Below are 12566 nucleotides of genomic sequence, written 5' to 3' on the forward strand. Positions count from 1 at the left end.
AGGGGGGTATAGGGGGCTATGGGCCCCTATAGGGGGTGTGGCCACCAATGGGGCTGCCCTCCCCCTCGCAGGGCCCCCCCTTCCCCCCCCTGGGGTTTCCCTTCCCCTTTTGCAGGGGCCAAGGGGGGGGGAGGGGGCAGGAAGCTCCTTGGCCTCCTCTGCCCCACACGCCGTGGGGCCGGGACCCACGGCCACCTTGGGGTCAATGGGGACGATTTCTGGTGGTTGGCGTGGATGGAGAACCCCATAGTTGACATGGATGGAGGCCCCCATGGTCCATGTGGACGATTCCTCCATGGTTGACACGGATGGAGGCCCCGGGGTCAATGCAGACAACTCCTCCATGGTTGGAGTGGACGGTTCCTCCACGATTGACCTGCACGGAGGCCTCCATGGTCATTGTGGGCAGCTCCTCCATGGTCAGTATGGGCAGGTGTCTCCACAGGGGGTGCCCACACCATCTCCCTCCATCCTTTGCCCGCTGCGGTCAAGAGGCCAGTCCAGGAGGCACCTTCTCCATCACTTGGAGGCACCGTCCCCGTCTCCAGCCTCCCGCCTGTGTCTCCCAGTCCAGCGCAGCCCCGCGGCACCTTCTGAGTCACCTCCCGGCAGAAACCAGGAGCTCCGACCTCTTCCTTACGCAGGAAGCGGGTGGATGGAGAAGTGGCCGCTCTCCAAAGCAAGAAATAGCAGAAGACAACCCAACTTCCCCAACGTCCTGCCCACGGGCAGGCCCTGTGGCACGCGGGGGCCGCAGTGGGTCTTGGTCATGGGGGGACCCTCATTGCCCATATGGGAGCGTTTGTCCTCGCCCCACACACACTCCTGAGGTGGCCCTTGGTGTCCTCGTGTCCTTCAACCCCCATGTGGCTGTTGGGTCTCACCCCACATGTGATCCTGAAGTGGTCCTTGGTGTCCCCATGTTCCTCAACCCCCATATGACTGTTGGGTGTCACTCCACACATGCTCCTGAGGTGGCCCTTGCTGTCTCCATGTTGGGTCTCACCCCACATGTGATCCTGAGGTGACCCTTGGTGTGCCCGTGTCCCTCCACCCCCATAGGACTGTTGGGTCTCACCCCACACACACTCCTAAGGTGACCATTAGTGTCCCCATATCCCTCAGCCCCCATGTGGCCATCGGCCCTCGCCCCACACATGCCCCTGAGGTGGCCCTTGGTGTCCCTGTGTCCCTCAACCCCCATGTGGCCGTTGGGTCTCACCCCCATCATATACCCCATATATGATCCTGAGGTGACCTCTAGTGCCCATGTGTCCCTCACCCCCCTATTGTCCCCATGTCCCCCCCATCCCCAGGTGATCCTCATTGTCCCGGTGTCCCCCCATGTCCAGGGGACCCCACGGTGCCAGCGGCTGCCCCCAGTGTTGAGGAACCACCCGTCTCCAGAGGAGCCAACAGAGAAGACCCGTCCCCACCATGGCTCTCCCTTCGTGATGCCAGCACCTTCTCCCACCAAACTGTGCCGGGACGTTCTACCAGGACAACAAACCCACCGGGACCTTTCTCTGTCCATCCCAGACCTGGTGACGGCATCAGGACAGACGGGACCTGGTGGTGGAAGATCCTTTAATCCCGTTTCCACCCGCCCACCGTGACCACCAACCGGTGACGGGGCTGCGAGGGGCGACGGCTACCGCCAAGCTCGAATTGTAAGGATTTGGGTTAAAAAGAGCTGGTTTGGGCCGCACGTCTGGCGCTGGGGGTGCCAGTGGCACCTCGAGGACACGCGGTGGCCGGGCGGCCCGTTGTGGGGCTCATTGCTGGGCAGCGGCACCAGGGGCCGTGTCCTCCCCGCTGCTCAGGATGGAGGCCCGCGGCTCCGACTCGCCCGTGTCCCGGCAGTGCCTGGAGCGAGAGGGAGGGTCAGGGGACGGGGACGCGGGACACGGCCCGCAGCGACCCCCCGGGGGCGGCCAAGTCACCTGCGTCTCCACACCCAGAACGCGGCGGCGGCGGCGGCGGCCACGAGCACCGACGCGGCCACCGAGAGCCCCACGACGAGCGCAGTGCCCGAGGTCCCTGGAGGAGCCAAGATGGGGCCAGCGCGGAGCCACGTGCGGCGCCGCCTCCGGCACCGCGCGTGTCCCCGCGCCGTCCCCGTCACCCACCCCAGGGCAGCAGGAGGTCGCGGCCGCCCAGGCTGCTGTGCTGCACGCGGCAGGCGTAGCCGTGCGCGGCGCCGGGCGCCGCGGCCACCGCGCGCCGCAGCTGGTAGGTGAGGTCGGCGTTGGGCAGCAGCGGCGAGGAGCCCGGCCCGGGCTGCGGCGCCACCTCGTGACCGTCCCGCAGCCAGGACACGCGCACGGCGCTCGGGTAGAAGCCGGTGACGCGGCACACGAGAAGCAGCTGCGACGGGTCGGGCGTCTCATGGGCGAAGACCACGGCCACCGGAGGCACTGGGATGGGCGAGAGCTACGGTGGTTGCATCCAACACCTTGGGGCAGTTGGGTTGACCATGGGGTGGTTGGGCTGACCATGACATGGTTGGGTTGACTATGACATGGTTGGGCTGACCATGGTGTGGTTGGGCTGAGCATGGAGTGGTTGGGTTGACCATGACATGGTTGGGTTGACCATGGTGCAGTTGGGTTGACCATGGTGTGTTTGAGCTGACCATGGCATGGTTGGGTTGACTATGACATGGTTGGGCTGACCATGGCATGGTTGGGTTGACCATGGCATGGTTGGGCTGACCATGGCATGGTTGGGTTGACCATGGCATGGTTGGGCTGACCATGGCATGGTTGGGTTGACTATGACATGGTTGGGTTGACCATGGTGTGGTTGGGCTGACCATGGCACAGTTGGTTTGGCCATGGCATGATTGGGTTGACCACAGCATGACTGGGTTGACCACAGCATGGCTGGGTTGACCATGGCGTGGTTGGGTTGGTCAGGGGTGGCCTCACCTTGCCTCTGCAGAGCCTCCTTGGCGGCACGCAGGATCATCTGCACGTCGTCCACGCAGGTGTTGTTGAAGAGCACCTGGATGAGCTCCGTGAAGGCCGTGTAGTTCTCCAGCCTGTCCCGCACGTACCTGGCCAGCTCGGTGTCCTGCAGCAGCAGCCAGCTCCCCTTGTCCATGTCGTAGGTGAGGAAGTCGTCACCGTTGTAGCCCACGTAGACGAAGGCCCTGCCGGTGTCGTTGGGGAAGACCAGGCAGCCACCGGTGCACTGGGCCACGAAGGGGTCTGTGGGGTGGGGAGAAGTGGGGAGAGCAGCTTGGACGGCAGCGGGGGTGATACCTGCTCAACCCACCCATCCGACCACAGCTCTAGGGGCACCATTGGCCAACGCGGTGGGCAGCAACGTGGAGACCCCAGGAACGTCAGGCAGCAACGTGGAGGCCCCAAGAACATTGGGTCGCAATGTGGAGACCCCAATAACCTTGGGCAACAACACTGAGACCCCAAGAACCTTGGACAACAACATGGAGACCCCAAGAACATTGAGCAGCAACGTGGAGACGCCAAGAACCTCGGGCAACAAAACAGAGACCCCAAGAACATTGGGCAGCAACGTGGAGACCCCAAAAAACCTCGGGCAACAACATTGAGACCCAAAGGACGTTGGGCAGCAATGTGGAGACCTTGAGAACCTTGGGCAACAACACTGAGACCCCAAGAAGATCAGACAGCATTACAGAGACCCCAAGAACTTCAGGCAACAACATGGAGACCCCAAGAACATTGAGCAGCAATGTGCAGACCCCAAGAACCTTGGGCAACAAAATGGAGACCCCAAGAACATTGGACAGCAAAGTGGAGATCCCAAGAACATTGGGCATCATCGCAGAGACCCCAAAAAACCTTGGGCAACAACATTGAGACCCAAAGGACGTTGGGCAGCAATGTGGAGACCTTGAGAACCTTGGGCAACAACACTGAGACCCCAAGAACATTGGGCAGCAATGTGGAGACCCCAAGAACCTTGGCCAACAACATGGAGACCCCAAGAACGGCCCTTCCCAATGACCCTGGGCAGGATGGGGACACGTGGAGAAGGAAGGGAAGGGTGGAGGTCGCCAGCTGTGCTACTGACAGCAGGGCCTGACCTGCAGGCCCCGTGGGGACCTTCACGGGCACCGTCACTCACAGGGCACCTGCTTCAACACGGCGCCTTCTTGGATGAGGTGGTGGAACTTGCTCAGGTAGATCTTGACCATGTCGCTGATGGTGTCCCAGTCGCTGCGGGGCAGCGCTGGCTGCACCCAGGGCTGCAGGAAGTGGATGCTCCAGGTGCGGCTGTCCAGGAAGCCCAGCGGGATGTCGTCCAGCAGCCCCCGCGCCTCGGTGGCCACGGAGGTGGCATTGTGGAACGTGGTGGTCTGCAGGAGGCGCAGCACGGACGGACCGGACACGGGCGGGAAGGCTGAGCGGGGAGAGGAGCTCAGAGCAATGGGGATGATCCCGGGGGTCCCCTTGGGCATCGTCGTCACCATGGAGGAACCCAAGGACACCCAGGGCCACCCGGGCTGGGTAGGGACGTAGCCAACACAGGGTTGAGGACCACGCAGCTCTGAGGCCACCACCGTGTCCCAGAGTCTCCCCCTTACCTGCTTCCAGCTTCTGGTCGCCACCGGAGGGCAGGAGGAGGAGGAAGAGGAGCAGGGCCAGCATGGCGCCGGCGGCAAGCACCAAGGCGGGCGCGAGCGAGCGGCGGGGACGGTGACAGTGTCGCCGGGGCCGCCTGCACTTCCTCAGGTTGACACCAACCAGCGGCGCCGGCAGCCAATGGTGCCCGCGCTGGGGTTTCAGGGAGGACCCGGCGGTGGCGGAATGGGTGAGTCACCGGCTTGGTGGCCACAGGGTGACGAGGACGTTGCGAGGGGTTGGGTGCTCGGCCCGGGGCTGCTGCCCAGAGCCACTCGTTGGGTTGGGTTGGGTTGGGTTGGGTTGAGTTGAGTTGGGTTGGGTTGAGTTGGGTTGGGGGCTTCCTCCCCAAGGCCACCACTCGGACCCAATGAGGGCACCTTGGCCACCACCCAATAGGGGCCCAGCGGCATCAGGCCAGCCTTGGGTCATCAACACATGGGGACGGCACCGCTGGCAGCCCCGGTGACAGGGGAAGAGGTACCTGGAAGGGCTGGGGGACCAGAGCCACCAGGATGGGAGGGGACGGGAAGGGACATCAGAGGTGACACCAAAGGAGACCGAGCACAGAGGACAGAGCGGGGACAGGATGATGGGGGACATGGACGTTTATTGGAAGGGGAGGACGGGGACGCGTGGGCATCACGTTGCCCTTGGGGGGAAGGAGGGAGCCTCAACGGTGATGCCGACGCCACCAAACGATGCCAGCGATGGCCACGACCACCATGACAAGGACAACGATGACAATCCAGGTGACGTGGCTGGATTTGGCTCCATCTGGATCTGCAACGGGGAGAAGCGTCCGGACGCGTGCGGTGACGCCGCCCACATGTGGGAGCTCCACGGAGCCACCATCACATCCTCGTGGCCGTCACCCACCCCAGGGCAGCAGGAGGTCGCGGCCGCCCAGGCTGCTGTGCTGCACGCGGCAGGCGTAGCCATGCGCGGTGCCGGGCGCTGCGGCCACCGCGCGCCGCAGCTGGTAGGTGAGGTCGGCGTTGGGCAGCAGCGGCGAGGAGCCCGGCCCGGGCTGCGGCGCCACCTCGTGACCGTCCCGCAGCCAGGACACGCGCACGGCGCTCGGGTAGAAGCCGGTGACGCGGCACACGAGAAGCAGCTGCGATGAGTTGGGCTCCTGGCGGGCGAAGACCACGGCCATTGGTTGCACTGGGATGGTCAAGAGCTACAGTCACTTGGGCTGGTCAGCATGGTGTCATCCAACACCATGAGGCAGTTGGGTTGACCACGGAGTAATTGGGTTGACCATGGTGTGATTGGGTGGACCATGGAGTAGTTGGGTTGATCATGGGGTGGTTGGGTTGATCATGGGATGTTTGGGTTGACCATGGCATGGTTGGATTGATCATCGTATGGTTGGATTGACCATGGTGTGGTTGGGCTGATCATAGGGTGGTTGGGTTGACCAAGGCATGGTTGAGTTGACCATGGTGTGGTTGGGTTGATCATAGGGTGGTTGGTTGACCAAGGCATGGTTGAGTTGACCATGGCGTGGTTGGGTTGATCATAGGGTGGTTGGGTTGACCATGGTGTGGTTGGGTTGATCATGGGGTGGTTGGGTTGACCATGGTGTGGTTGGGTTGATCATGGTGTGGTTGCGTTGATCACGGGGTGGTTGGGATGACCATGGCGTGGTTGGCTTGACCTAGGGGGCCTCACCTTGTCTCTGCAGCTCCTTCTGCCCACTCTGGAGCAAGCTCCTCATGTGCTCGACGCAGGTGAAGTTGAGGAGCTCCTGCAGCACGGCCGAGACCCCCGTGAGGCTGTTGAACGTCTCCTCCATGCGCGTGGCCAGCGCGTCCCCTCTCTGCCGCACCCAGAAGGCCTCGTCCACATCGAAGACGATCAGGTCCTGCCCGTTGTAGCCCAGGTAGCAGAAGCTGGTGGAGGAGCCGTTGGAATAGAGCTCACAGCCCACCATGTTCTGGTACACGAAGGGGTCTGCGGGGACGACATGGGGACACCATCACTAGTGCTTGAAGCCCAGAATGGAGCCCACCACCCACTGCCTTGGACGTGGCTCTTTGCCCCACTCCATCCCCAACCCCATGGGATTTCTCCCCATCCTCTTGCTTGGGTAGAATCCAACGGGTGAGGCCACACAGGGGGCACCCATGGGGTGAGGAACGAGGACAACCAAGCGCCATCTCCCACGGGAAGAGCCCCGGGTGCCCAGGGAGCACCGGTTGCTCTCCGAGCTCCTCTCGCCCCAGCTCCCCGTTGGCGCAAGGGGGACGCCCGAGCGCGCGGGCGCTCACAGGGCTCGCCGTGCTGCGTGGCGTCGCCCTCGAGCAGCAGGATGAGGTTGTGCACGTAGATCTTGAAGAGGTTTCCCAGCTGCTGCCACTCGGCCGCTGGCAAGGCCGGGGACACCCAGGGGCGCTGGTAGATGATGTCCCTCGTGGTGTCATGCAGGGCGGCGAAGGCGACGCCGTCCAGCTCCGCCGCGGTGCCCACGTCGACCACGGTGGTGTTTTGGAAGGCCAAGGTGAGGAAGAGGTGGAGGGTGTGCGGCTCGGCGGCGAGAGGTGTCGAGGCTGCCAGGGAGGCGCTGGCACCGCCACACGGAGCGGGGCGCGGCGCCGCGAGGAGGCCGGGGGGCCCACGGGGACCTCGGGGACACCTCGGCGAGAGGCTGCCTCCAGCAAGGCCACGGGACGCGCAAGGGGGAGAAGGGAGGCCGAGGCGCCCGGAGGCCGCTGGGCTTCCCGGGTGGCGCTCAGAGGGGCTGGGAGGCCGCGGGCAAGCGGGAAGGAGGCAGCAGTGCGAGGGTGACGGTTGCAACGGGATGTGGGGCAGGGAGCTGGGCACAGCGAGCGGGTCCTCCACGGCGCTGGGGGGCCCGGCCTCCATCTCGGCAGCGCGGGCGGGATGCGGCGTGTTGGGGCTCCCCGTAACAGCGGGGCTGGGGTCCCCCCTGCCCTGCACGAGGCCGGAGCCAACGGCGCCCACCCACCCCCAGGCACGAGCCGCAGGCGCGAGGAGGGCAAGGGGAGCGGGCCGGGAGGCCCCGCGGCCGGCGCGGGGGATGGAGGCCGGGGGGAGGCTCCCGCTTACCGCCGAGCAGCCTCCGGGGCACGAGGAGCAGCAGGAGGAGGCACGGCAGCATCGCGGCGGGCGCGGAGGAGATAGAGGAGGAGGCGGCGGCGCGCGGGGGACGCGGGCGGACGTGTCTCCCCAGGGACGGGTGGAGGCCAACGGGGCCGAGCGGAGGCTTGGGGGAGGGAGGGCCCTGGAGGCCGGGCACGGGGTGAGTCACCGCGGTGGCGGCTTCTGGGGAACCAGGGCAGCTTCCCCTTCCTGTGGCTGCGGGTGGGCACCCCCGTGGGCGCCGTGACCCGGGGGGACCCCGGCGAGGGCGCTCCCGGGAGGGTCCCCATTCCTGGTCGCCCCGGGGTGCCCCGGGGAGTCCCGGCGCCGAGGCCGCTGGGTGCCCGTGTGGGTGCACGGGGAGGTCGGGTGTCCTGCAGGGCCCCCGCGCTGACGGGGCCGAGGAGCGAGGACACGGGGGACACCCCGCAGGGTCATCGGGGCGCGGGCGGGCACCGCCGCCCCCTCGCCCCGCGATTCCGCCTGGTGCCCCACCGGGTCCTACCGGGATCTGTCCTAGTAGCTCCACGTCCCCCTTGTCCACGGGCTGGATTCCCTCCCTGGACCTGCTGGGGACACCCTGTCCAATGCCCCCAGGGTCCCCTTGGCCTTCTTGGCCATCGGGGCCCATCTCTGCCCATGGTCCCCTTGGAGGCCACCGGGACCTTCTTCATGGAGCTGCTCTCCAGCGACTCAGCCCCATCCTGTCCCTTTATGCAGGACATGGATGAAGATGTTGGGCAGGACCGGACCCAGAGCAGAGCCCTGAGGACCAATCATTTATAGGTCTTCATCTAGACCCTGCGTCGCTCCGAGCGACGCTCTGAGCTCTGCCCTTCAGCTGGGTCTCACCTTGCACTGCCACCACCCACCTCACTGTCCCCTCATCCAGCCTACGAGGACACTCGGGGACACAGTAGAGGAGGTGGCCCTGAGGTCTCCCACCTTGCACATCAAACCAGCTCCAGGTCTCACATTCCCACCCCAAGATGTGAACGGGTTCCAAGCCCCCAGCCCTCCAGGCAGCCCAACGTGGCGCTGGCTCCAGGTCCCACCACCCTCCTCCTACCAGGAACCTAAAACACCCTTGGGCCGGGGCGGTGTCCACCGTTTAATGGGGTGGTCGCGTCAAGGCCAAGACCAGGTCGCTGCGTGAGGAGGTGGGAAGAGTGAAGTCCATGAGTTCCTCAGACCCCTGGTGTTGCTGGCTCCTGGGAGCGGCGGCGTTCCAGCTCCTCCCGCCTCCACGTCCCCGGTGGCATCGACGACGATGGGAGGCTACATGAGGGAGCCCGGGCGCCGGGCGGCACCCACGTCCTCGTAGCTCCTGCAGGGAGAGAGCGGGATGAGTCGGGCAGCACGTCCAAGCAGGGAGCGATTCCCGACGGGGAACGGGAGGGACGGGCCCCACTTGTGCCGCCGGCAATACAGGAAGGCAATGATGGCCAAGGGCACCGCGATGAGGAGGACGACGACGACGACGATCCACGTGACGTGGCCGGTCTGGGCTCCATCCGGATCTGCAGATGGGGGGAAGCGTCCGGACGCGTGCGGTGGCACCAAGCGGCATCACCCACGCGTGGCCATCACCCACCCCAGGGCAGCAGGAGGTCGCGGCCGCCCAGGCTGCTGTGCTGCACGCGGCAGGCGTAGCCGTGCGCGGCGCCAGGCACCGCGGCCACCGCGCGCCGCAGCTGGTAGGTGAGGTCGGCGTTGGGCAGCAGCGGCGAGGAGCCCGGCCCGGGCTGCGGCGCCACCTCGTGACCGTCCCGCAGCCAGGACACGCGCACGGCGCTCGGGTAGAAGCCGGTGACGCGGCACACGAGAAGCAGCTGCGACAGGTCGGGCGTCTCATGGGCGAAGACCACGGCCATTGGTTGCACTGAGACAGGCAATAGTCAAGGTCACTTGGGCGTGTCAACGTGGTGGCCCCATCAAACACCATGGGGTGCTTGGGTTGACCACGGCATGGTTGGGTTGACCATGGCATGGTTGGGTTGATCATGGCATGGTTGGGTTGATCATGGCGTAGTTGAGTTGACCATGGAGTGGTTGGGTTGACCATGAAATGGCTGGGCTGAACATGGCATGGTGAGGTTGATCATGATGTGGTTGGGATGATCATGGCATGGTTGAGTTGACCATGGCATGGTTGGGTTGATCATGGCACGGTGAGGTTGATCATGACGTGGTTGAGTTGACCATGGCATGATTGGGCTGACCATGGCGTGGTTGGGTTGACCATGGCGCGGTTGAGTTGACCATGGAGTGGTTGGGTTGACCATGAAATGGTTGAGCTGAGCATGGCATGGTGAGGTTGACCATGGCATGTTTGAGTTGACCATGGTGTAGCTGGGCTGACCATGGCGTGGTTGGGCTGACCATGGCCTTGCTGGTTTGATCATGGCATGGTTGAGTTGATCATGGTATGGTTGGGTTGACCATGGTGTGGTTGGGCTGACCATGGCATGGTTGGGTTGACCATGGTGTGGTTGGGTTGACCATGAAATGGTGGAGATGACCATGGCGTTGTTGGACTGACCATGGCATGGTTGGGCTGACCATGACATGGTTGGGTTGACCGTGGCGTGGTTGGGCTGACCATGGTGTGGTTGGGCTGACCATGGGTGGCCTCACCTTGCCTCTCCAGATCCTCCTTCCCCAACCGACCCAGGGCGAGGAGGCTCTTGGGGCAGGTGACGTTGAGGAGATGCGTGAGGGTGTCGCTGGTGCCCTTGTCGTCGTTCAGCATCGCCTGCACGTCGCGCGCCACGTCATCGTCGCGCCGCCGCGTCCAGCTGCCGTTGCGCGGGCTGAAGCCGAGGAAGCCCCGCCCCTCGAAAGCGGCCTCGAAGAAGCTGCTGTTGTCAGGAGCCACGTGGCAGCCCATGGAGCACTGAACCACCATGGGGTCTGCACGGCATGGAGGGGGCATCATGAGCCCCACAATGACCAGGATGATCCCAACACTGCATCCATGATGGGGGCTTGGTAGACACCATCATGAGCCCCATAATGACTAGGACCAACCCAACACCGCATCCATCATGGGGGACTCAGTAGACACCACCATGAGCCCCATAATGACCAGGAACAAACCCAACACCACGTGCATCATGGGGGACTTGGTAGACACCATCTTGAGCCCCATAATGACTAGGACCAACCCAACACTGCATCAATGAAGGTAGACACTTGGTAGACACCCTCATGAAGCCCAAAATGACCAGGATGAACCCAACACCGCATCCATGATGGGAGCTTGGTAGACATCACCATGAGCCCCATAATGACCAGGACAAACCCAACATTGCATTCATCATGGGGGACTTGATAGACACCATCATGAGCCCCATAATGACCAGGAACGAACCCAACACCATGTGCATCATGGGGGACTTGATAGACACCATCATGAGCCCCATAACGACTAGGACCAACCCAACCCCACATCCATCATGGGGGACTTGCTGGGCACCATTGTGAGTCCCATCACGACCAGGACCACCAGGATCAACCCAACGGCATCTCCATCAACCCAAGATCTCCATCATGGAGATCTTGGTGGGCACCACTGTGAGCCCCAGAGCAGCCAGGACCAACCCAACGCCACGTCCATCATGGTGGACAAACCGCTCCTCCAAGACCTATTCTTGAAGGCCTGACGGGATCACCTGGTTGGGGGTGTTGGGAAGAGCCAAGAGGGGCCCCTTGACGCCAGGTCCTACTCACATGTGAGGGCCTTGCGCTGGGCCAGCTGGTCCACCAGGTGGGCGAGGTTGTGGAGGTAGGAGTCGAAGAGGAACTCCAGGTCGGCCCAGACGGGCGGCGCCAAGGCCGGCGAGACCCAGGGACGGAGGAAGCGGATCGTGTGGTTCCGCGGCTCCCAGGCCGCGGCGGCCACGTCGCCCAGCAGCGCCAGCCCGTCCGTGTGGGACGCGCCCGGGCGCAGGAACACGCTGCTCTGGAGCACGTGGAGGGCGAGGGGACCTGGCGGGACAGCGGGGCCACGGGGCGGCCCCTCGGTTGGGAGAATCTGCCCCACGGGCTGGTGGCCACCAAACCACATGCCCTTCATTGGGGGAACCTTCTATAGGTGCTGGTGGCCCCCAATCCACATCCCCTTGGTCAGGAGAACCTTCTCCACATGCTGGTGGCCCCCAAACCACTTGCCCTTCATTGGGGGAACCTTCTATAGGTGCTGGTGGCCCCCAATCTACATCCCCTTGGACAGGAGACCCTTGCCTATGTGCTGGTGGCCACCAAACCACATCCCCTTGGTCAGGAGAACCTTCTCCGGGTTCTGGTGGCCCCAAACCGAGTCTCCTTGGTCATGAGAACCTTCCTGAGGTGCTGGTGACCTCCAATCCACATCCCCCTTGGCCCAGGGAACCCTTCCCTGTGGGCTGGTGACCTCCAAACCACATCCCCTTGGACAGGAGACCCTTCTGCAGGTGCTAGTGGCCCCCAAACTGAGTCTCCTTGGCCAGGAGAACCTTCCTTAGGTGCTGGTGGCCCCCAAAACACATCCCCTTGGCCAGGAGACTCTTCTCCATGGGCTGGTGACCTCCAAACCACATCTCCTTGGGTGGGAGAACCTTCCCTGGGTTCTGGTGGCCACCAAACTGAGTCTCCTTGGTCATGAGAACCTTCTCCAGGTGCTGGTGGCCCCCAATCCACATCCCCTTGGACAGGAGACCCTCCCCTCGGCTGGTGGCCCTGGGGGGGGACAAGAGGGACCCCGCCCGGGGTGGGGGGGGCCGAACGGGGCTCCCGGGGGCCACCACTTACCGGGAGCGGCCCCGGGGAGCGGGAGGAGGATGAGGAGGGCGACGAGGAGCAGCG

The 12566-nt window shown here is 64.1% G+C and overlaps 4 protein-coding genes across 4 annotated transcripts in view; 1 reads left to right on the plus strand and 3 right to left on the minus strand.

The window, feature by feature from the left end:
* Nucleotides 1-1775: 1775 nt before the first annotated feature.
* Nucleotides 1776-4640, minus strand: LOC112954972 (antigen-presenting glycoprotein CD1d-like). The gene is made up of 6 exons (XM_026048255.1): nt 4577-4640; nt 4117-4392; nt 2931-3212; nt 2130-2417; nt 1944-2040; nt 1776-1866 (listed from the first exon to the last, which is right to left on the minus strand). The coding sequence occupies exons 1-6, from the start codon at nt 4638-4640 to the stop codon at nt 1776-1778; spliced, it is 1098 nt and encodes a 365-aa protein (XP_025904040.1).
* Nucleotides 4641-5273: 633 nt separating this feature from the next.
* Nucleotides 5274-7484, minus strand: LOC112954973 (T-cell surface glycoprotein CD1b-3-like). The gene is made up of 4 exons (XM_026048256.1): nt 6890-7484; nt 6291-6572; nt 5489-5780; nt 5274-5374 (listed from the first exon to the last, which is right to left on the minus strand). The coding sequence occupies exons 1-4, from the start codon at nt 7482-7484 to the stop codon at nt 5287-5289; spliced, it is 1257 nt and encodes a 418-aa protein (XP_025904041.1). The 3' UTR covers nt 5274-5286.
* Nucleotides 7485-8952: 1468 nt separating this feature from the next.
* LOC112954974 (antigen-presenting glycoprotein CD1d-like) lies at nt 8953-11799 on the minus strand. Its single transcript, XM_026048257.1, has 5 exons — nt 11454-11799; nt 10359-10634; nt 9316-9603; nt 9133-9241; nt 8953-9048 (listed from the first exon to the last, which is right to left on the minus strand). Exons 1-5 carry the CDS (start codon nt 11797-11799, stop codon nt 9000-9002), a joined length of 1068 nt encoding a protein of 355 aa, XP_025904042.1. The 3' UTR covers nt 8953-8999.
* A 563-nt stretch (nt 11800-12362) lies between these two features.
* The window catches only part of LOC112954975 (class I histocompatibility antigen, F10 alpha chain-like), a 3518-nt gene continuing 3314 nt past the window's right edge, over nt 12363-12566 (plus strand). The window contains exon 1 of the mRNA XM_026048258.1: nt 12363-12471. Within this exon, the coding sequence (XP_025904043.1) occupies nt 12363-12471 (109 nt within the window). The remainder of the gene's footprint in view (nt 12472-12566) is intronic.

The sequence above is a fragment of the Nothoprocta perdicaria genome, unplaced genomic scaffold, assembly GCF_003342845.1.
Source record: "Nothoprocta perdicaria isolate Ctin4 unplaced genomic scaffold, notPer1 scaffold_524, whole genome shotgun sequence".
Classification (NCBI taxonomy): Eukaryota; Metazoa; Chordata; class Aves; order Tinamiformes; family Tinamidae; genus Nothoprocta; species Nothoprocta perdicaria.

Coding starts and splice junctions, on each gene's coding strand:
- LOC112954974 (XM_026048257.1), bottom strand. CDS start 11,799: ATGAAGGGCATGTGGTTTGGTGGCCACCAGCCCGTGGGGCAGATTCTC. Junction 10,635..11,453: donor CCAGCGCAAGGCCCTCACAT/GTGAGTAGGACC, acceptor CATGCCGTGCAG/ACCCCATGGTGGTTCAGTGC. Junction 9,604..10,358: donor GGAGGATCTGGAGAGGCAAG/GTGAGGCCACCC, acceptor TGCCTGTCTCAG/TGCAACCAATGGCCGTGGTC.
- LOC112954972 (XM_026048255.1), bottom strand. CDS start 4,640: ATGCTGGCCCTGCTCCTCTTCCTCCTCCTCCTGCCCTCCGGTGGCGAC. Junction 2,418..2,930: donor GGAGGCTCTGCAGAGGCAAG/GTGAGGCCACCC, acceptor CGCCCATCCCAG/TGCCTCCGGTGGCCGTGGTC. Junction 1,867..1,943: donor TTCTGGGTGTGGAGACGCAG/GTGACTTGGCCG, acceptor CTCTCGCTCCAG/GCACTGCCGGGACACGGGCG.
- LOC112954973 (XM_026048256.1), bottom strand. CDS start 7,484: ATGGAGGCCGGGCCCCCCAGCGCCGTGGAGGACCCGCTCGCTGTGCCC. Junction 5,781..6,290: donor GAAGGAGCTGCAGAGACAAG/GTGAGGCCCCCT, acceptor TGACCATCCCAG/TGCAACCAATGGCCGTGGTC. Junction 5,375..5,488: donor CTCCTGCTGCCCTGGGGTGG/GTGACGGCCACG, acceptor AGCCAAATCCAG/CCACGTCACCTGGATTGTCA.